At 44.0% G+C, this 23,910-nt stretch overlaps 1 protein-coding gene across 5 annotated transcripts in view; it reads left to right on the forward strand.

Moving 5' to 3' along the window:
• Nucleotides 1-23,910, forward strand: part of dnaaf5 (dynein axonemal assembly factor 5) — a 279,409-nt gene that overhangs the window by 15,510 nt on the left and 239,989 nt on the right. For all 5 annotated transcript variants that reach the window (XR_015079991.1, XM_086001145.1, XM_086001144.1 and 2 more), the window contains exons 2-4: nucleotides 11,260-11,444; nucleotides 18,592-18,716; nucleotides 20,353-20,471. Coding sequence is in view for 4 of the 5 variants with exons in the window: in XM_086001145.1 (XP_085857271.1) it covers nucleotides 11,260-11,444; nucleotides 18,592-18,716; nucleotides 20,353-20,471 (429 nt within the window). In the remaining variant the exon portion in view is untranslated. The remainder of the gene's footprint in view (nucleotides 1-11,259; nucleotides 11,445-18,591; nucleotides 18,717-20,352; nucleotides 20,472-23,910) is intronic.

The following is a 23,910-nucleotide window of genomic DNA, read 5'->3' on the forward strand; positions in this document are numbered from 1 at the left end:
TCCCACAGACTAGTCAAGCAACAGCCTGACATAGTCATACTCACAGAATCGTACCTTTCAGCCAATGTCCCAGACTCCTTCATCACCATCCCTGGGTGTGTCCAGTCCCATCGGCAAGACAGATCCATCAGAGGTGGTGGCACAGTGGTATACAATTGGGAGGGAGTGGCCCTGTGGGTCCTCAACATTGACTCCGGACCCCATGAAGTCTCATGGCTTCAGGTCAAGGAAACCTCCTGCTGATGAATCAGTACTCCTCCATGTTGAACACCACTTGGAAGAAGCACTGAGGGTCGCAAGGGCACAGAATGTACTCTGGGTGGGGAACTTCATTGTCCATCACCAAGAGTGGCTCGGTAGCACCACTACTGGCCGAGTCCTGAAGGACATAGCTGCCAGACTAGGACTGCGGCAGGTGATGAGAGAACCAACACGGGGTAAAAACCTACTTGACCTTGTCCTTACCGATCTACCTGTTGCAGATGCATCTGCCCATGACAGCATTGGTTGCAGTGACCACCGCACAGTCCTTGTGGAGACGAAATCCCATCTTCACACTGAGGAGACCCTCCATCGTGTTGTGTGGCATGACCACTGTGCTAAATGGAATAGATTCAGAACAAATCTAGTAGTTCAAAACTGGTCACCCATGAGGCGCTGTGGGCCATCAGCAGCAGCAGAGTTGTATTCCACCACAATCTGTAACCTCATGGCCCATCATATCCCTCACTCGACCATTACCATCAAGCCAGGGGACCAACCCTGGTTCAATGAGGAGTGCAGAAGAGCATGCCATGAGCAGCACCAGGTGTACCTAAAAATGAGGTGCCAACCTGGGGAAGCTGCAACACAGGACTACATGCATGCCAAACAGTGGAAGCAGCATGCTATAGACAGAGCTAAGCGATCCCGCAATCAACGGATTAGATCAAAGCTCTGCAGTCCTGCCACATCCAGTCGTGAATAGTGGTGGACATTTAAAAAACTAACAGGAGGAGGAGGCTCCATAAATATCCCCATCCTCAATGATGATGGAGCTCAGCAAGCGAGCGTAAAAGACAAGGCTGAAGTGTTTGCAACCAGCTTCAGCCAGATGTGCCAAGTGGATGATCCATATCGGCCTCCTCCTGAGGTCCTCACCATCACAGAAGCCAGTCTTCAGCCAATTCAATTCACTCCACATGATATCAAGAAACGGCTGAGTGCACTGGATACAGCAAAGACTATGGGCCCCGACAACATCCTGGCTGTCATGCTGAAGACCTGTGCTCCAGAACTAGCCGCGCCTCTAACCAAGCCGTTCCACTACAGCTACAACACTGGCATCTACCCGACAGTCATAGAATCATAGAAATTTACAGCACAGAAGGAGGCCATTTGACCCATCTTGTCCGTGCCGGCCGACAAAGAACTACCCAGCCGAATCCAACTTTCCAACACTTGGTCCATAGCCTTGTAGGTTACGGCATTTCGAGTGCATATCCAAGTACTTTTTAAATGTGATGAAGGTTTCTGTCTCTACCAACCTTTCAGGCAGTGAGTTCCAGACCCTCACCACCCTCTGGATGAAAACATTTCTCCTCAAATCCCCTCTAAACCTCCTACCAATTACTTTAAATCTATGCCCCCTGGTTATCGACCCCTCTGCTAAGGGAAATAGGTCCTTCCTATCCACTCTATCTAGGCGCCTCATAATTTTATACACCTCAATTAGGTCTCCCCTCCGCCTCCTCTGTTCCAAAGAAAACAACCCCAGCCTATTCAATCTTTCCTCATAGCTAAAATTCCCCAACCTCGTAAATCTCCTCTGCACCCTCTCAAATGCAATCACATCCTTCCTGTAATGTGATGACCAGAACTGTACGCAGTACTCTAGCTGCAGCCTAACTAGTGTTTTATACAGTCCAAGCATAACCTCCCTGCTCTTATACTCTATGCCTTGGCTAATCACAGATCACAGAAACCTCACAGTACAGATAGAGGCCATTTCGGCCCATCGAGCCTGCACCGACACATATCCCACCCGATCCCCGTAACCCCTACACCAACACATATCCCACCCTATCCCCGTAACCCCACGTATTTAATCCCCCTAACACTAAGGGTCAATTTTTATCATGGCCAATCAACCTAACCCCGCACATCTTTGGACTAATAAAGGCAAGTATCCCATATGCCTTCTTAGCCACCTTATCTACCTGTTCTGCTACCTTCAGGGATCTGTGGACATGCACTCCAAGGTCCCTCTGATCCTCTGCATGTCTCAGTGTCCTACCATTTATTGTGTATTCCCTTGCCTTGTTAACCCTCCCCAAATGCATTACCTCACACTTCTCCAAATTGAAATCCATTTGCCACTGTTCTACCCACCTGACCAGTCCATTGATATCTTTCTGCAGTCTACAGCTTTCTTCTTCATTATCAACCACACGGCCGATTTTTGTATCATCTGCAAACTTCTTAATCATACATTCAGGTCCAAATCATTGATAAACACAACAAAAAGCAAAGGACCCTGTAAAGTCTCTGGGTTGTGCAGTTAATAAATACACAGACTTCAGAAGTAACAAACAAAACAGGTCTTTACTATTCGAAGGTCCGGGCGAATCTGCCCCAGCAATCCTGCTACAACACTTATATACTGGTGTGGTCACTATCGGTATTACAGTATACAGAAGCCAAACAAATAGTGCCACACCTAAAGTAGTTCCCTTAAAGGTAGACGGGTACATACACTACAATCCTCCCTTTTTAGCTTATTACTTAGAGTCCCCGTTAAACATACATATCTTCAACTTCCTATAAAACAAATTACAGATATAATCTCGGTGGAGTCAATGTCATATAAAACAATTTACAAATATAATCTCGGTGGAAACAGCTCACAGGTTCAGTCTCTGCGGAAACAGTTCATAGATTCAGTCTCTGATCTTGACTCGTTCCGAACAACATTTCTTTGGTGTAGCCGGATTACCTGGCTAGCGTGACTCCTCCATAGCCTTTTTCTTGACGTAACAGCTTGAACCTTCGTCCTGTTGAACCAGCAGTGCGGACTTTTACAACCAACTGGCTGTCTTGACATTTTCCAGTTTTTCAACTAATTTAGCTCCTTTCGTAATGTCCCGCCTGGAATGGTAGAAGTGCTAATATTTTAGACAGTTATTATCTTCTGCTTCTTTTTCTTTTCTGCCTTTTTGAAACTCTCGGAGCTCCTTTCTCGGCTGCCAGCTGTAGCGCCACCAACTCTCTATGTTCCTTAGACCTTAAGTGCTTCCTCCGGATTTCAGCACTTTGAGAGTTTTCATCACAAGCTGGGCAGACCACATCCTCGTAATATTCAGTGTCACTCAACAGGTCATGGTAATATTCGGGTTCGTCCTGAGTTAGGCCAGCGAGAGAGACTTCTTCTTCCTCCTCACCCGTCTGGACGTTAGCTGACGGTGGTTCCTTCCCTAAACATCTTTCTTGAAAAGCCTTCTTCATGCATTCATATTCATCCCGCTCTTCCTGGGTTATCTGCCATTCCTTCACGACGGACCTCATTTGTGAGTTCAATACCTTCCTTTCCATCGGTAATTGCGTTATCAGGCTATTTAACCCTTCTACTGAAGTAACGGTTTCCACATTCTTCTGTTCACCTTGACGTGATTCAACGTACTTTTGGCATCCTTGTAAAATTTGTGTTGCCACCTCAGCTATCTCCGTGACCTTTGAGAGCTCCGAACTCGTTCCCCCTGAAGATTGAAGCTCGTGTTCAGATTGTTCCCCTTGCAGAGTCTTGTCCTTCAGCATATGAAGGAATTGGCTGACCGTTAACTCTTCCCTGGGAACACGGTGGATCAGAGTCTTCTCCATTTCCTCCACCTCTTCCTCCAATACTTCCACCTTATGTTCCTCTTGAACTTTGGCTTTCAGCGCTCGGAAAAGTTGCGCCCTGATGCTCTCTAGTTCATGTTCAGGGACCATTCTTACAGTGTCCTGTTCTTCCACTGAAAGGATTCCCAGTTGAATCTGTTCTTCAAGTTGTTGAACCTCGGTCATTGTCGCCTCATATTTGTCTTGGGTGTCCTTCAATGTTTTTATAAGTTCTTGGACATCCTGTCTTTCATGCTCTGCCATGATTTTCACCTCTAATTTCTCATCTATGGATGGAGCTCCTACCGATGAGTCTGTCTTGGCCTTGAGCTCATCAAGAGTTCCCTGCAGCCTTTGGACTTCTTGCTCGTGTTCAACCTTTAGTTGTTCATATGCTTCTACTGAAACTAGCTTTTCGGAGGCTGCCGAGTTAACCCCCTCCAGAATTGTAGCCTGGGCCTGTTCATACTGTTCTTTCAACTTCTCACACTCTGCTTGTAAGGAGTCGTAGAGAAGAACTGGAATAAAATCCTGGCTCCCTGAAGATTCCTCTTCCTTTGGTTCATTCTGTAAATATTCTAGTTCCTGAACAGCATCAGGGGAATGTGATTGGTATTTGACCACGATGGCTCTATGGTCGCTCTCTGCTTGAGCTAGCTGTCTCTGTAGTCTTTCCAGGTTCTCCCATTCGGTGTCCCAGAACCTTTCCATATTTTTCATCTCTTGTACGAGACGGTCACTCAACTGTTCTAATTGTTGTCGTACTTTGACATAAGTTTGCGTCCGAGCTCGGTGTTCTTCCGTCATGGATGAATCCTTTGCTTGAACAGGCTCAGAATTCTCTGTCAACCTGGAGTTCTGCTCTGCAGCTTTATTCTTCTTGGTACCATAAGTCCTTCTGCATGTCTTCGTTTTCTTTCCCATCGTCGGCAAGTCCCTTTTAGCCTTGTCTTCCATATTCGACTTGGCCTTATCATCATCCATTTCAGAATCTGAGCTAATAGCTTGCACCGAGTCCTCCCTCATTATGGCTTTTAGGTAATGCCATTCCATGTCTATTTTCTTAATCCACTCCCGTCCTAGAAGTGGTGGTCCTCCCTCAGGTAATACGTACAAGTTCATTCTTGGGTGTTCTTTACCCCTATCTCTCACCTTGACTCTTATTTTTCCCACGGGGTATACGTTATGCCCCGTGTATGTCTGTAATACGAACTTGGTATTTCTTAAAGGTATGTGAGAGAATAGCCGGTGGTAGTCCCTTCGGTTGATGACTGATAGAGCTGATCCAGTGTCCAGCTCCATCCTTACTTGGACTCCAGCTATTTTTAGTATGACCCAGATGGCCTGTAGATCCGTTTCTTTACCCACATTGTGGATTCTCAGCCTACCCAGCTCCTGGTTGTTTGGGTCTGAGTCTGAATTCTGTTCGTCTGAACTCTTCTCAGCCACCTTGTGTACCTTGTTGTACTTTTCTTGTGGTGGCTTCCTTTGATTATTGGTCTTTTTCCCGGACCGGCATACCTTCGCGATGTGACCCAGTTTGCCACATTTCCTACACTCTTGGTTCTTAAACCAGCATTGATTCTGGTCATGTGTTGTCTTCCCACAACGGTAGCATTTTGTTGTGCTTGAAGTAATTTGGTCCACCCCGAGTGCCGCCGCCTTTAGTTGCATTTCCGCCGTTCCTTTCGCTGCGGCTTCGTGCGATGCAGCTATAAGGACAGCCCTGTCCAGTGTGAGGTCGTTCTCTTCCAGTAGTCGCTTCTGCGTCCCTTCTTTGGACAATCCGCATACGAACTTGTCCCGCAGCGCTTCTGTCAGATTCCCTCCGATCTGGCAGTATTTCGCTAGCCTACGCAGTTCGACCAAGTATTCCGCATTGCTTTCATCTTTCTTCTGCGTTCTTGCGTAGAATTTGAATCGTTCAGCCGGCATCAGCGGTGTGGGGTTCAAGTGGTCCTTCAGCACAGCCACAATCTCTTCGAAGGTCTGATCCGCTGGTTTATTTGGTGCTATTAGATGCTTCAAGAGCCCGTATGTTTTTGCCCCCATCGAGTTTAGCAATGTTATCGCCTTGTCGTCTTCCTCTATTTTGTTGGCTTCGCAATAGATCTCTATGCATTCCACGTACGTGGCCCAGTCTTCTATTTCAGAATTAAAGTCGTTAATATTCCCTCGCTTAGGCATCTTTCTTCCCTTGGGAGCAGCACCAGTATTTCTTTAAGTATTCTTATTTATTTGTTTGTTTCTAAGATGGCGGTTTTCCCGCGAAAATGGCGGTTTCCCGCTCTTCCTTTCTCGCCCCGCCCACTTCAATGGCGGTTTCCCGCTTCTGGCGTCTTCTCCGCCTAATGGCGGCTTCCCGCGTTTCTTCCCGGTGGAAGGGGTACGCTTCCCCCACAGCGGACAGGTTCAGCCGCTGGCTGGCTTCCGCACAGCTCCCCTTACTCGGCTATGTCTTTTCCTCCCGCCCGCACGGCTCTACCGGCGCTGGGTACACCCCGTTAACGGAGGACAGTTCAGCCGCTGGACTGGCTCTCGCGCAGTCTCTCTCTCCGTACCCGGCTCTGTCGCTCTCTCACCCGCACGTTCAGTGCTACCGGCCCTGGGTACCCCGTTGGTGGAGAACAGTTCAGCCGCTGGACTGGCTCTCGCGCAGTCTCTCACCCCGTTTTCGGCTGTGTCTCTCACCCACTCCCGCACGTTCGGTTTTGCCGGCTCTGAGTACCCCGTTGGTGGAGAACAGCTCAGCCGCTGGACTGGCTCCTCGCAGTCTCTCTCTCTGCACCCGGCTCTCACCCGCACGGTTCCCGTTCGCCTCCCCAGCCCTCTCGCAGACCGGTGTTTCCCTCCCCGGCTGCGGCTGGGTTTCTCTTCCCGCGCCTACTCGCAGGCTCAGCGCTTCGTGGCTGCGGTCGCTGCCCGGATTTTTCCCGCCGATCGCGGTCCGGCTGTCACCCGACGCCGTTGGACCCGACTTTTGGCCGGCACAGCTCCCCCTCGACCGAGGTCGAGTGCTCTGCCCCACCTTCCCCTACTCACAGTCTCTTCGGCCGCCTTGTTTCTTGCTGGTCGGCTCACTCCGCACCGTGGCAGAAGGGTAGTCAGTGCCTGTTGCTGATACAGCTTTTGTTGTTAGTCTTCCTGCTTTTCTCCTGCTGCAGCCTCGTGTTTCCTTCCAGCAGCACGACGAGGGCGGTTGCCTCTCTTCGACGCTCTTCTGGCTTTGGTAATCTTGCCGCAGGGTACGATCGGACTCGTCACCACTGTAAAGTCTGTGGGTTGTGCAGTTAATAAATACACAGACTTCAGAAGTAACAAACAAAACAGGTCTTTACTATTCGAAGGTCCGGGCGAATCTGCCCCAGCAATCCTGCTACAACACTTATATACTAGTGTGGTCACTATCGGTATTACAGTATACAGAAGCCAAACAAATAGTGCCACACCTAAAGTAGTTCCCTTAAAGGTAGACGGGTACATACACTACAGACCCAGTACTGAGACCTGCGGAACCCCACTTGAAAAAGCCTTCCAGTCACAAAAACACTCTTCGACCATTACCCTTTGTTTCCTGCCTCTGAGCCAATTTTGGATCCAACTTGCCACTTTGCCTTGGATCCCATGGGCTTTTACTTTCGTGACCAGTCTGCCCTGAGGGACCTTATCAAAAGCCTTGCTAAAATCCATATAGACTGCATCAAATGCTCTATCCTCATCGGCCTTCCTTGTTACCTCCTCAAAAAATTCAATCAAGTTAGTCAGACATGACCTTCCCTTAACGAATCCATGCTGACTGCCCCTGATTAATCGGTGTCTTTCTAAATGAAGATTTATACTGTTCCTCAGAATTTTTTCCAACAATGTGGAAAACTGCCCAGGTATGCCCTGTCCACAAAAAACAGGACACATCCAATCTGGCTAATTGCCACCCTATCAGTCTACTCTCAATCATTAACAAAGTGATGGAAGGTGTCGTTGACAGTGCTGTCAAGCAGCACTTACTCGCCAATAACTTGCTCACTGATGCTCAGTTTGGGTTCCGCCAGGACCACTCGACTCCAGACCTCATCACAGCCTTGGTCCAAACATGGACAAAAAAGCTGAATTCCAGAGGTGAGGTGAGAGTGACTGTGGCATCAAGGAGCTCCAGTAAAACTGAAGTCAATGGGAATCCGGGGGGAAACTCTCCACTGGCTGGAATGATACCGAGCACAAAGGAAGATGATTGTGGTTGTTGGAGGACAATCATCTCAGCCCCAGGACATCACTGCAGGAATTCCTCAGGACAGTGTCCTAGGCCCAACCATCTTCAGCTGCTTCATCATAAGGTCAGAAGTGGGGATGTTTGCTGATGATTGCACAGTGTTGAGTTCCATTCGCAACTCCTCGGATAATGAAGCAGTCCATGACCGCATGCAGCAAGACCTGGACGACATTCAGGCTTGGGCTGATAAGTGGCAGGTAACATTCGCACCACACAAGTGCCAGGCAATGACTATCTCCAACAAGCAAGAGCATAACCACTGCCCCTTGACATTCAATGGCATTACCATTGTCGAATCCCCCACTATCAACATCCTGGGGGTCACCATTGACCAGAAAATAACTGGACCAGCTATATAAATACTGTGGCTACAAGAGCAGGTCAGAGGCTGGGTATTCTGCGGCGAGTGACTCACCTCCTGACTCCCCAAAGCCTTTCCACCATCTACAAGGCACAAGTCAGGGGTGTAATGGAATACTCTCCACTTGTTGGAGCTGCACTCATCCAGGCAACACTCAAGAAACTTGACACCATCCAGGACAAAGCAGCCAGCTTGATTGGCACCCCATCCACCACCTTAAACATTCACTCCCTGCACCACCGGCGTACCATGGCTGCAGTATGTACCATCTACAAGATGCATTGCAGCAGCTCGCTAAGGCTTCTTCGGCAGCACCTTCCAAACCTGTGAGCTCTACCAGCTAGAAGGACAAGGGCAGCAGGCGCTTGGGAACACCATCACCTGCAAGTTCCCCTCCAAGTTACACACCATTCTGACTTGGAAATATATCGCCATTTCTTCATCGTCGCTGGGTCAAAAACCTAGAACTCCCTCCCTAACAGCACTGTGGGAGTACCTTCACCACATGGATTGCAGCGGTTCAAGAAGGTAGCTCACCACCACCTTCTCCAGGGCAGCTAGGGATGGGCAATAAATGCTGACCTTGCCAGCGACGCTCACATCCCAGGAACGAATATTTAAAAAAATATGGAGATGGACTACAAAAGAGAATGTCATATTCATTGTTGAAGGTGGCAGAGGAGTAGATGGAGCAATGAACCATCTGAAACGAAATCCACAGAATGGAAACCTCATAAATCTTTAAATTTTGTTGGATTGTGTCTGGATGGTACGGGCGTGATGGACCTGATTGCCTCCCAACCCCCTCTTTTCATATGTGACTAGTATTCTGCTGTTTTGGCCACATGGTCTAGGATTCTTTTGGCTTTGTTGCTTGCTGTTCCACAATGACAGGAGATGTTAAGTGCCTAGTACAATGCCCTTAAATCTCTCTCCGTTTCATCCTCAACTATTTTGATGTGGCAGTCAATTTTATCTGTGGCATTGTGCAGATCGAATGAAGCAGACAAAACCAGAGCATTGGGTATATGTGTTCATATATGTAAAATGTGTTCCTTTTAAGAACACTGAGTCCTGAAGGAAAGCATGCCCACACGATGAGCATTTGTGAATTGCGTGCAGGATTAGAAGAGGGGGAAAATAATGTAGCAGAGTAAGTGGCTTACAAAAGTTTTAAAAATATCAAAGATTGTGCTATAGCATGAATTAAATGTCGCAAGAAACAAATACTTCAAAAATGTCTTCAGTTATTCCAAACTTGGTCTACGGGTGCAGATATAAACGTACCGCCATTAACCTCTGGAAATAGACATGCATTCAACCAGTCACCAATGTGAAAATTCAGGGAGGTGAGTGTTGACAAAACTGTTTCACAACAAGAGACCAAGTCCCACAGTTCTCAGTGGAGTCAGAGTCATTACCGTGCTTCCAAAATCTTGGTTTAGCTGGACTTTGGACTCTGAACTCTAAGGGAGTTTGGCTTGGCACAATGTCACTTGACTGCCTGGAGAATGGCTGAAGGCAGTTTTTTTTAAATGGGACAAAATGTACAGTTTTGGCAGGAAACCTAATTCTAGGCATATTGTACTGGAACAGATATTTTTCTTTTCAACCTAATAACCATTTTAATAATTGTAAATTACAACTTGTGGCCATGTGCCAGCAATAAAAGCAACGCAACGCACACTTGGAATGGTGCTGGCTGTTTCTGGATGTCTGCAGTGGCATAGCAACAGCAAAGCATTCTGTCACATCCCTGTGATATTTCTTGCAACCAATGTTGAGGATCTGAAAAGTATTTGAATTTAGCTGAGCTGCAGCTTTGCGAAGTATCCGAGTTTGTGACTATGCACGTTAAAATGGCATAAATGTTTTGAGAACCTGTTGCGGGATAAATGGTTCTTCCAGTTTACATGCAAATGAGCATTGATGTGTGGTCATAATTTTTGTGATGCTATTCACCCTATATTGATCTTCATGAAAATAGTTTGCTGTTTCGCATACTGGTTGTGTACTGTAAAACTAAAAATCTGATTTGAAAATAAATCTTGATAAAATAAACTTGCGGTGTCCATGGCGTCCAGCCATACAGCATGTCCTAGTGTTTTGATAAGATATTTATACTACTGGTAAAAGTAACTGACACTTGCACTTGTGGATTTGAATCTTTGTCATACTTTAAAATGTATCCATGCTGAGCCTATGAATGTATTTTAATTAATTCCATTGCAAGTACGCAGAGGTGCCACATTAGAAAAGCTCCACAACAGTGGATTTGTTACAGTTTTTCTACATTAATGACCCATAAGTCATGAACTCTGCCAGTTTTTGTCTCTGTGAATGGGGTGGTTTAATGCCACAGAGAGTGCTGTTGAGATTTGAAAGCTGCTGCTGAGCTCCCCATGGGACCGTGCCACCGGAATAGTTGCAAGTTAAACTCAGCAGATCATTCATTGAAAATGAGCCAGTTTGTTTGTGAAGGAGTTTAATTTTACTCTGTTTGTGTAATTGCCAAAAAAAGGAGCATTAGTTTTTAAAAAAAAATAAAATCTGCTAAAAGTCACCATGAAACTCAAGTAGAAGAAAAAAAACCGTATGATGGCAAAAAGTAAAACTAACTTCTGATCAGACAGGGAGAGGAAACCCTCCTGTCATCCTTTATCACACTAGGTAATCACGGGTGATCAATGGAGAAGATTGCAGATAAAAGATCATCTGTACATGATGACTTGTGGGTAAAATTGGACTGTATTCACTGTTATTTCCTTTTTTATAGAAACCTTTCACATGCAGTCTGAATCGCTAATAAAACCACTGATGCAAACCATCTCCCACCAGCATTCAAAGGTCCGTGTGGCAGTCATACAGGCAACGGGAACAGTCATTCAGTGTGGCAATGGGCAGTCTGTTGATGACGTTCTCTCTCATTTGGCACAGCGGTTTTTTGATGATGCACCACTGGTGAGGGGGGAGTTCTGTCTTATTATTCAGTCATCAGTATTTAAATGTAACAATGGGTGCAAGTGTTGTGCTTGTTGCCTTTATTGATGTCAAGAATAAAATGTGTCTTGTTGCAGACTACTGTAGTTCCAAACATTACACTATGCTTAAGACTTACAGGGTACATTTTCCACTTTCCAAGCCTAATGCACAGAACGTCAAGGGCTAAACACGTAATTTTCCAAAATGTGTTTCAAGCGGGTGAGGCTTCATTCCCAGGAGCGCAGAAGTGGAGTACTGTATTTACCCTTGCATTTACAGGACCTCTTCACTCAGTTAATGGAACGCAGCAGAACATTTCTCCTCTTCAGTAATAGGTGAAAATGGAGAGTACATTTTTGCTTAGTTTTTTTTAAGTGTATATACATTTTCCCCTCCCCCAGCTTTCTGTCCTGTTCTTCTGAAGGCATGGACTCATTCTAGGGTATGTATCCATGGGCACTAAGCAGCCCTCTGATTGGCTACTTTGGAAAGGTACGCTTTCTTCAAGTGTGAACGTTGAAGAATGGCTACTTTGGAGTATCAAACGGGCAGATTGATTGTGGAGGAGCATCACAGCTGAGCCCAGTCCTTTCTTGAGAAATACTAAGGGGAAAAAAACATTAGTGGGAGTGGTATATAGACCTCCAAACAGTAAGGCGGAGGTTGGGGATGGCATTAAAAGGGAAATTAAAGAAGCGTGCAATAAGGGCACAGCAGTCATCATGGGTGACTTTAATCTACATATAGATTGGGCCAACCAAATTAGTAACAATACTGTGGAGAAGGAATTCCTGGAGTGTTTACGGGATGGTTTCCTGGACCAATATGTCGAGGAACCAACCAGAGACCTGGCCATCTTAGACTGGGTATTATGTAACGAGAAAGGGTTAATTAGCAATCTTGTTGTACAAGGCCCCTTGGGTCGGAGCGATCATAATATGATCGAATTCTTCATTAAGATGGGGAATGAAGTAGTTGACTCAGAGACAAGGGTCCTCAATTTAAATAAAGGAAACTACGATGGTCTGAGGAGCGAGTTGGGTAGAATTGATTGGGGAATGGCACTCAAAGGGTTGACAGTGGATAGGCAATGGCAAACATTCAAAGACCGAATGGATGAGCTACAGAATTTGTTCATCCCAGTTTGGCATAAAAATAAAACAAAAAAGGTGACTCAACCGTGGCTAACAAGGGAAATTAGGGATAGCATAAGATCCAAGGAGAGGACATATAAATTGGCTAGAAAAAGCAATAATCCTGAGGATTGGGAGCAGTTTAGGAGTCAACAAAGGAGGACAAAGGGATTAATTAAGAAAGGGAAAATAGAATATGAGAGTAAGCTAGCAGGGAACATTGAAAACTGACTGTAAAAGCTTTTATAGATATGTGAAGAGAAAAAGATTGGTGAAGTCAAGCGTAGGTCCCTTACAGTCAGAATCAGGGGAATTTATAATGGGAAACAAGGAAATGGCAGACCAACTAAATACATACTTTCACAGAATCACAGAAACCCCACAGTGCAGATAGAGGCCATTTCGGCCCATCGAGCCTGCACCGACACATATCCCACCCGATCCCCGTAACCCCTACACCAACACATATCCCACCCTATCCCCGTAACCCCACGTATTTAATCCCCCTAACACTAAGGGTCAATTTTATCATAGCCAATCATCCTAACCCGCACATCTTTGGACTGTGGGAGGAAACCGGAGCACCCGGAGGAAACCCACGCAAACACGGGGAGAATGTGCAAACTCCACACAGACAGTCACCCGAGGCCGGATTCGAACCCGGGTCCCTGGCGCTGTGAGGCAACAGTGCTAACCACTATGCCACCGTGTCTTCACAAAGGAGGACACAAATAACATCCCAGAGATGTCGGGGAACATAGGGTCTGACGAAAGGGGGGAACTGAAAGAAATCAGTATTTGTAGGGAAATGGTGTTAGGAAAATTGATGGGACTGAAGGCCGATAAATCCCCAGGGCCTGATGGTCTACATCCCAGGGTACTTGAGGAAGTGGCCCTAGAGATAGTAGATGCATTGCTGGTCATCTTCCAGAACTCGATAGACTCTGGAATGGTACCCATGGATTGGAGGGTAGCTAATGTTACCCCACTATTTAAAAAAGGTGGTAGAGAAAAAGCGGGGAATTATAGACCGGTAAGCCTGACATCGGTAGTGGGGAAAATGCTGGAGTCTATTATAAAAGATGTAATAGCAGAGCACTTGGAAAGCAGTGACAGGATCGGACAAAGTCAACATGGATTTACAAAAGGTAAATCATGCTTGACTAATCTACTGGAATTTTTTGAGGATGTAACTGGTAAAATAGATAAGGGAGAACCAGTGGATGTGGTGTATTTGGACTTTCAGAAGGCTTTCGATAAGGTCCCACATAAGAGATTAGCGTGCAAAATTAAGGCACATGGGATTGGGGGCAAGGTATTGACTTGGATAGAGAACTGGTTGGCCGACAGAAAGCAAAGAGTTGGAATAAACGGGTCGTTTTCCAAGTGGCAGGCAGTGACTAGTGGGGTTCCACAAGGATCAGTCCTAGGACCCCAGCTGTTCACAATATATATTAATGATCTGGACGAGGGAATTGGATGTAATATCTCCAAATTTGCAGACGACACAAAGCTGGGTGGGAAGGTAAGCTGTGAGGAGGAGGTCGTGAAACTCCAGTACGATTTGGACAGGTTGGGTGATTGGGCAGAAACATGGCAAATGCACTATAATGTGGATAAATGTGAGGTTATCCACTTTGGTGGCAAAAACAGGAAGGCAGATTATTATTTGAATGGCAATAGATTGGGAGAAGGGGAAGTGCAAAGAGACCTGGGTGTTATTGTGCACCAGTCGCTGAAGGTAAGCATGCAGGTGCAGCAGGCGGTTAAGAAGGCAAATGGTATGTTGGCCTTCGTAGCAAGAGGGTTCGAGTACAGGAACAAGGATGTCTTGCTACAGTTGTACAGGGCCTTGGTGAGACCGCACCTTGAGTATTGTGTGCAGTTTTGGTCACCTTACCTGAGGAAGGACGTTCTTGCCATGGAGGGAGTGCAGCAAAGATTCACCAGGCTGATACCTGGGATGGCAGGAATGACGTATGAGGAGAGATTGTGTCGATTGGGCTTATACTCACTGGAGTTTAGAAGATTGAGAGGGGATCTCATCGAAACCTATAAAATTCTTTCAGGCCTGGACAGACTAGATGCAGGAAGGATGTTTATGATGGCCGGGGAGTCCAGAACCAGGGGTCATAGTCTAAGGATAAGGAGTAAGCCATTTAGGACTGAAATGAGGGGGAACTTCTTCACCCGGAGAGTGGTGAACCTGTGGAATTCTCTGCCACAGAGGGCGGTGGAGGCCAGTTCATTAAATATATTCAAGAAAGAGTTGGATATATTTCTTGAGGCTAAAGGGATCAAGGGATATGGGGAGAAGGCAGGGACAGGGTACTGAATTTGGATGATCAGCCATGATCTCATTGAATGGCGGAGCAGGCTCGAGGGACCGAATGGCCTACTCCTGCTCCTATCTTCTATGTTTCTATGCCCACATTTGCACTTCGCAGGGCAGTTACTGAACAGTGACCTGAAGCAGGAACCCTGATTGTTTTGTTCCTCTTCCTCTGTACCCAAGGGGCACTGAGCTCCATTCTAGCATGATACTGGATCAGTTGTTTTTTTTAAGTACATTATCCAACTGTCATACACTGTGTAGTTTTACAGTGTTGCTGCTTGTAAAAGACAGTACACTATTATAACATTAAAATACGTGGATTGAAATGGACAGTTGTCAGCCGTGGCTCAGTGGGTCGCACTCTTTCCTCGAAGTCAGAAGGTTGTGGGTTCAAGTCCCAGAGACTTGTGCACAGGCTGACACTTCAGCACGGCACTGTCCGAGGTGCCGTCTAATGGATGAGCAGTTAACCTGCTCAGGTGGCTGTAAGAGATCGCATTGCACTATTCAAAGAAGAGCAGGGGGTTTCTCGCGGATGTCCTGGCCAATATTGACTCCTCCACCAACATAGCTAAAAAAGATTATCTGGTCATTTATTATGTTACTGTTTGCGGGACCTTGCTGTGCACAAATTAGCTGCTACGTACTTGAATTATCTATCAAAACTCAGGATTTTTCGGTGCATTATTCATTTTTCATTCTGGATCATTCTAATTTTCCTTAAGTTTAACAGAAGTAAGATAGGTTAGAATGTGTGTTCATCTATTACTGTGTACAGTTCTGGTCACCACATTACAGGAAAGATGTGATTGCATTAGAGAGGCACAGAGGAGATTTAAGAGGACATTACCAGGACTGGAAAATTTTAGCTATGAGGAAAGATTGGATGGGCGGGGGTTGTTTTCTTTGGAACAGACGAGGCTGAGGGGAGACTTAATTGAGGTGTGTAAAATTATGAGGGGCCTAGATAGAGTGGATATCTATTTCCCTTAAATCTATGCCTCCTCTGCTAACCAGGGGGCATAGATTTAAAGTAATTGATAAAAAGAAAGAAAGACTTGCATTTATACAGCACCTTTCATGACCACCGGACACCTCAAAGCGCTTTAGAGCCAATTAAGTACTTTTGAAGTGTGTCACTGTTGTAATGTGGGAAATGTGGCCACCAAGTTGCGCACAGCAAGCTCCCACAAACAGCAATGTGATAATGACCAGATCATCTGTTTTTGTTATGTTGATTGAGGGATAAATATTGGCCAGGACACTGGGGAGAACTCCCCCTGCTCTTCTTTGAAATCGTGCCGTGGGATCTTTTCCATCCGTTCCGGGCAGACGGGGCTTCTGTTTAACACTTCAATTTCAATTTTATTTGTCACATAACCAGCACTCCCTCAGTACTGCACTGGAGTGTCAGCCTAGATTTTTGTGCTCAAGTGTCTGGAGTGGGATTTGAACCCACAACCTTCTGACCCAGAGGCGAGAGTGCTACCCACTGAGCCACAGCTGACACTGGTAGAAGGATCAAAGAGGGTGGTGGGGGTCTGGAACTCGCTGCCTGAAAGGGTGGTAGAGGCAGAAACCCTCATCACATTTTAAAAAGTACTTAAACATGCACTTGAAGTGCCGTAACCTACAAGGCTACAGACCAAGAGCTGGAAAGTGGGATTAGGTTGGATAGCTCTTTTTCGACCGGCACAGACACAATGGGCCGAATGGCTTCCTTCTGTGCTGTAAATTTCTATGATTCTATTACAAGTTAAATATTCTGTGTGCAAAAGGGAAAGCTGAATTTGTCTGTCTATAAAAGAATAGATAACGGGTCACAAAGTCGGCTGTAGTTGGACATATTCTTTTTTTGTCTCCTTACCTAAGGAAGGATATATTTGCCTTAGAGGGAGTACAACAAAGATTCACTAGATTGATCCCTGGGATGAGGGGATTGCCCTATGAGGAGAGATTGAGTCGACTAGGCCTATATTCCCTGGAGTTTAGAAGAATGAGAGGTGATCTCAATGAAACATATAAAATTCTTAAAGGGCTTGACAGGGCAGATGCTGAGACGATGTTTCCCCTGGCTGCGAGTCTAGAACGGCGTGTCACAGTTTCAAAATAAGGAGTCGGCCATTTAGGACAGAGATGAGAAATTTCTTCACTCAAAGGGTGGTGAATCTTTGGAATTTTCTACCCCAGAGAGCTGTGGATGCTCAGTTGTTGAGTATATTCAAGACAGAGATAGATAGATTTTTGGATACTAAGGGAATGAAGCGATGTGGAGAAGGTGGCGCTGATGTTGAGGGGGGAGGGGGTGGGGCTTAGTAAAAATAAGAGTTAAGCAAAACTAAAATAGCAGAGGAGATGGGGAAACCCAAAGGCAGAGAAAAGAACCTGTAACAAGATCATGATTTGGATGGATATATTATTGTCAATTACGCATGCCATTGCATGTAGGAGTCAAGACCGTGTATTCTTAAGGTGAAGTAGGGTTAGAGGGTAGGGAATTATTGGACCAGGGCATGCAAATGTAATTTAGTCCCCATTTTAAAATCACACATTTGCCCTTTTTATATATTTCCATTATAAATGCCTATATCTGCATTTCTAATCAAATTGTCTACGTAAACTTATCTCCCTGCAATTACACCCTCCTGCCAATGGTAGATAATGACATTTATTTATTCAAAAATGTCCCGATTACAGATTATTTACCTATAATTATTATCGCTTATCCTCTTGACTGTTGCATTGCACTACTGGCAAGGGGCTAAAAATGTGAAGTATATGCAGTTTTCATGTTGGGAGGTTAAGTTACCTCCTTTCCTTGGTTAGTAATAATTGTGATAAAATAGTGTTGTCTGCTACTGACAGCACCGTTCTATCATGATTACTGATCAAGGCCAGAAGTAACTTAACTCCCAATGTACAACAAAAGGAGTAGTTGTTGACTACCAATAATACAGTTCTTCACAGCTTCAAGCTACAGGCCCTTGGCCAAAAACTGTAAGACTGATGAACTTTGCAACCTAGACAAAAATGTCTAAGGCATACTATAAGTGACTACTAGAAGGGAGTGACTCCTAAATTGTAATCTATTCCTGTTATTTAGATCTTGTGGTTTGACATCAGTTCAAGTCATTCTCTGATTGCAACTTTGTAATAAACTATTTGCTTTATATAGACTTGGGGAGAGAAATTTGAAGAATAAAGCAAGATTAAGCTTGACAATACAGTAGTGGAGAGATGTCAAAGTTTGGAAGTGAAACTACTTTTGGCAGGTTAATATTTGACTTGCATTGACAAAGTTAGCCAATAAATTGTCTATTATGTTTGTATCTTTTGGGTAATGTGAATGATAGGAACATAGGAGCAGGAGTAGGCTATTCAGCCCCTCGAGCCTGTTCCGCCATTCAATTAGATCATGGCTGATCTGTATCTTAACTCCATCTACCCGCCTTGGTAGGGTAGATGTTTGGTGTCGTCTAGCTGGGATAAGTGACTTTTATCTGTAGTGCATGTTCATGGGAGGGGTACAGGTCTTTTTTTAGTTACAAGAATCTTTATTGAGAAGTGAAGGATACATACAGGTAGGATTATATGCTCTGAAATTCTAGTTAATGCAGTGAATTGCAATTTAAAATTTTGCATCTTGGAACAAACCCAGGTCCGCCAAGCTGTTACCGAAGTAGTGGGGAGCTGGCTATTGGAGCTCCGGGATCGGTATTCTTACTTCTACAAACTCATCCCTCTTCTGCTGAGTAGCTGCAATGATGAGATTTCTCAAATCAGGTAAAAGCACTGAAACTAATCTTTAAAAAGCTTGTATTTTTCTTGGATTTTTGTACAAAAATCTACAGGCAAATATTTTGGTACTGTAAATTACTAACAAACATACCTTTTTTATTTGATGACTTCTCAACGGGTTTTGTAATGCTAAACAAAAACTGTTTCAAAGTAAGATTTTGTTGTGAAGATATATTATTTCCCCATGTTAGGCAAACAAATGTAAGTAAGTATTTACATTCGATCTCATTAAATTTCTGCATTGGAAATTGTGACACTTCAAAATGTTATCCTGCCTGAGTGTTGAAAGTGCTTTCAGGACATTGTAACAAGATTGAGATCCAGTGATGTTTAAAAAGTATTTATTGTATTCCATGTATGTGATCTGTGTTCTAAATAAACTTTGGAAGAAATGTTGACGCATTGTCTGACCTTGTAGAAAACTGCAATATTTTATTGCACTGTTTCCTTCATATTGTCAGATTTGCAGCCTATTTTAACTAGTCCAGTTGTTAAAATAAATTATAGATATTACTGCATGCAAGATCTAAGAACGAAACTTGCTGCTGCTTGATGGGTAGAAGTGATGTTCTCAGCAAGTCTAGCCCTTCCCACTCTACTGAGAATAAAAGTGGTGGTCATAGCAAACTCCCTTTTATAAAAAAAAACAAATAACTGCAGTATTTTTATTTTGCAAAGCAAAGCAAATTTCCATAAAATCAGTGAAGCCCTATCAAGTATTAATTAAGACGTACTAGGATAATTTTGACTTTAGACGATAGTGTAAAACACGCGACATTGGCTTGGCTACCCGTTTGAATGGAAGCGAAAATCAGGAGAGGTGTTTAACCAGCGGTCGAGCCAATTTTACACATGCTACACTATGGTCCAAAGGCACAATGACGTCCACTGTTTCCTTCATATTGTCAGGCACCCTGGTGCAGTGGCTGGACTCGGCGGGGGGGGGGGGATTCGGATAATCAATAGATGACAGTCAAAAATAGTACAAGCTGAAAAGAAAACAACAAAGATGATTAAGAAAATTATTTTTTTTAAGTTAAATTATCTGTTAATTGACCAGCGATAAATAGCACCCAAAATCAGAATGAAGTGTTGAAGTAACCGAGACTGCAAAGTGTTCAGACATTGGTTTTAAACACTTCTTATTCAATGGAATACACATGTCCTGAGGAGCTGAGAAATTAAGACGATCAATTTTGAAAAGCAGGAGATGACTGAGGGAAAAAATTCAAAATAAACGAGCATGTATATTTTTTGAGTGAAGGAAATTTTGAGGAAAGAGGAGAGAGGCAACAACAATTATGTACGTGAAAACTAGCAGCTTCTAGTGGTGGGAACAAGTAATGCAGTGTAGAGATATCACACAGTATTTCCATTCATTCGTCCGGCTTTTCATTGGCATTTATGTGTTGGCTTAGATCCAAAACACACTGGTCTCCAGACCTTGGTCGAGTGGAATTTTCAACCCTAATTGACCTATGAAAGTTAAGTTGTACTTCATGTACTGCCACCTTGTTGAAAACAAACTTAAATTGCTGATAAAAGGTACTAACACATTAATAAATAAAATGGTAGTGTTTTTGATCTTAGTTTATTTAACCCTCTTGTGTTTGCCATGCAGGGAGTTGGCCTCTGATTACTGGAGGAAAGTTGGACTCCAGTGGCAACAGGAGAACGAGGAGGATCTTAAGGATAAGCTTGACTGGTCGGTCCCACTCTCTCTTCGCTATCCTGCAGGTGGTAGGTGGATAATTTTACATTTTTAAGTAGCTATTAATTGGTTGGAAAAGCACCCTCCCCCCGCCTTTGCATAGTGAAGTATTCCACACAACATTCTACCAGTACACATCTGTTTCCAAAATATAGTGGCTGACCCAGGAGAGCGTGTTTGTCTTAAATGCAATGAGTAAGATCTGAATTATATGTATCTGACAATATATCTGTATGTAGAATAGCAGTTTGATGTTACTTTCATTCACAACACACATATGCCAGTACAGTTTACAGTCACAGTGTAATAGTTGTGTGTATAAGCAATATACTTAATGATCTGACATGAAAATTCACCATTTCTGTTCTTGTGCAATCATTATTTTATCTTTCTAGCTGGGTATGATTACAACCCATTAACTGTAAAAGAGCGTGTTATTCATACTGAAGTTTTTCTCCTTTAATCTTTTAACAAAATGATCAGATTGTTAGAGTAGAAAAATCTTGCCTAATATTTGCAAATGTTCAACCATTGTGCAGTCCTCTACATAAAAACCCTTCTGTAGTGATTAAAGGAGTTTGACATCCATTTTAAATGGGAGATGTTTTAGCTGAGTACGAGCCTCTTGTGTCCACATCCACATTACTTCAGTCAACACACTGAGTAATTTTACTGATAGTGAGTGAAACTTTAAAACACTTTATCAGGAGCAGTTTATAAATTTAATGTAATTTCTCTTGTGTCCTTTCTTGCTTTTTTCCACTCTCTCTCTGCTTCATTCACTGTTCTGTTTCATTCTGCCTTTGTCTGACACTGTGTCGTGAGTTTTCAAATACCTATCCCATGGCTTTTACGAGACACTGCCTTGATACCGAGGTAGGAAGCAAATGAGAGATAATTGAGCAGGTCCTATATTTAGACCCAAATCATCAGGCAAGCTGGGTGCAAAATGGCTTTTTCTGCTGTGCCTGAGCAATTTGTTTGTACTGGAGTCTCCCAAATCATCATCTTTCTTGCCTGAAATACCGTTCTGAAAAGAACTGATCCAGCAACTGTTCTGTCTGCAATTCAGCTGAAGTATTCAACTATTAAATTGCAAAATCCAGATAAGACTGCACAATACTATCTAACATTGGCACCTTGTTGTGTAATAGTATATTGCATTTATATAAGTATCCTTTCTTTCTCTCTCAACACTCCTTCCATTGCTGTCAAGTGTTTGATTAATTCTTGACACTTGCGTACTCAAGTGACAGCTTGAAGATTTTAAAAGCTAGGGTTTTGATGGTGACCACAAGATGCCCCTGGTGGGCTAGCAGTGGGACAGCTAAGCTCTTGGAGGTAGGCCCATGGAGATTTTCCTTTGAGTTTAGTCGAATGGCCATATATGATTTAGGAGGAGAAGGATCACATTTCCAATTTTGAATTTGGTGTGAATTCTATATTCTTCAATCACTTTGGGTATTCTCTTATTCGGCACCCTTCCGCTTGTGTCCCCCTTCCTCAACAAGATATCAAGGCACACTAGGAGGGTCGCACTTGTGGCTTAGTAGGGAGGGTGGTAAAGTACTCTGAGCTCTAAATGAGTGATGGCTGATAGGGTTAGATAAAGAGGGGTGAGAGGAGGCTCGTGTGGACCATAAACATCGGCGTAGACCAGTTGGACCAAATGGTCTGTACATTTTATGTAATCCTTCCTTTGATGAAGTACACATTTTGTGCTCGTTGATTTAGTCTCATTCATTTCTCCCACAATTGTACTGCGGGGATGAGCAACAACAAAGATTGGTTTTGCACCACTTGTTCCCGTAGATAGATCTGAACTTGCACCAGGTAGCCCCAATTGCAGTTTCTAGGGAGTGAAAATTAGAAAATGGAAGACGGTGCATACAACATCTTGAAGGAACATTTATCTTGCATCACCTTTTGGAAGTCCCTTGTGGGTAATATAATATACCTGCTTCCATCAAGATAAAAAAGGAAACTGTTGTCTTTTTCTTTTCTGGAATTTGAATTGAAAACACGAGAAGCCACCCATGCAAAAAAAAACGCTCAGACCTCATGGTCTTTGAAACTAAACAGGTGCAAGCTCATTACTCTTAAACCAGGAACTAGGATTTATGCTGTTCTGGGTCAAACCTCTGTATTTTGAATTGGAAGATGAGCTGGGCAGACTGCTCATACATCAAGGGTGATAAATAGAGGTGGGTATCTTGGGTATTCAGTTCCCTTCCAGGAGAATTTATAGGCCATTGCTAGAAATGTTAGTCTTTTAGAGAATCTTATAACATTTACAAATTGCAATGTCTCATGGAGTAGGGTCAGTATTACAATGTTTGTTTTCCTTTTGAATTCATTTACCTCAGTTTCAGTTACTTGTCTGGGAACTCTTTGTAACAGTTTATTGAACCTGAGGGGAAGGGGGAAGCAAATTAATTCATTGTCTCCCTGCAGAGGTCTGGCAGTTCTGTGCCCATCACCCCGACCAGGAGCAAGGATAGGCGACCTGGTGTTATCCTAGAATATTGGATTGGATAATGTTCCATGGGTCGTCTTCATATATCCTCCATATCCACACAGCTGTTGTGGCAATCATTGGGCCTGCTGCTAATCTCTAGAACAGCTCTTCATTAAATTGAACTCCAGCAACTTCACAATTGAACTACACCAACTAGTTTGTGTTACATTCTCGTAAACTATGAAGTGTAAAACTGGCCTGTACGGCAGTTTGCAAGGGGAGGGGGATAACTGGCTGTATAAAAGTTGAAGATTGCCAAATCTTCCACTTGCTGATCTAATTTATAGCCTTTGTTTTGGAAGGTTGATAATACAATGAAATGTTCAGTGGTGTCCCTATAGAAGGATTTGTGCACCTGAGACAGATCAGTGGACAAAGATGAGATTTTGTGGAAGAGGAATATTCCTACAGAATATCGTTACATAATGGAAGAAGCATTAAGTGTACTTTTTCCACTGGTAGGAGAGTTGATGACCACAGGACACAGATTTAAGATAATTGGCAAAAATCCAGGAGGAGATGAGAATTTTTTTTACATGGTGAGTTGTTGTGATCTGGAATGCGCTGCCTGAAAGGGCGGTGGAAGCAGATTCAATAGTAACTTTCAAAAGGGAATTGGATATATTTTGAAAAAGAACAATTTGCAGGGCTATGGGGAAAGAGCATGGAATTAGGACTAATTGGAGAGCTCTTTCAAAAAGCCGGCACAGACACAATGGGCTGAATGGCCTCCTTCTGTGCTGTATCACTCCATGATTCTAGTGTCAAAACATTTGCATCCCATGAGGCCAGTTGAAAGAGCATGTATAAATAATTGGTGCAAACTACAAATTAACTGTAAAGTATTTTAGAAACTCGGGCTGTAGATTATATCTGGTTTCAATGGGTGTGGTAGCGTAGTGGTTATGTTACTGGACTAGTAATCCTGCAAACATGAGTTCAAATTGTGA

Source organism: Somniosus microcephalus, chromosome 11, assembly GCF_052327205.1.
Source record: "Somniosus microcephalus isolate GS21.2 chromosome 11, FLI_Smic_1.0, whole genome shotgun sequence".
In the NCBI taxonomy this organism is placed as follows: domain Eukaryota; kingdom Metazoa; phylum Chordata; class Chondrichthyes; order Squaliformes; family Somniosidae; genus Somniosus; species Somniosus microcephalus.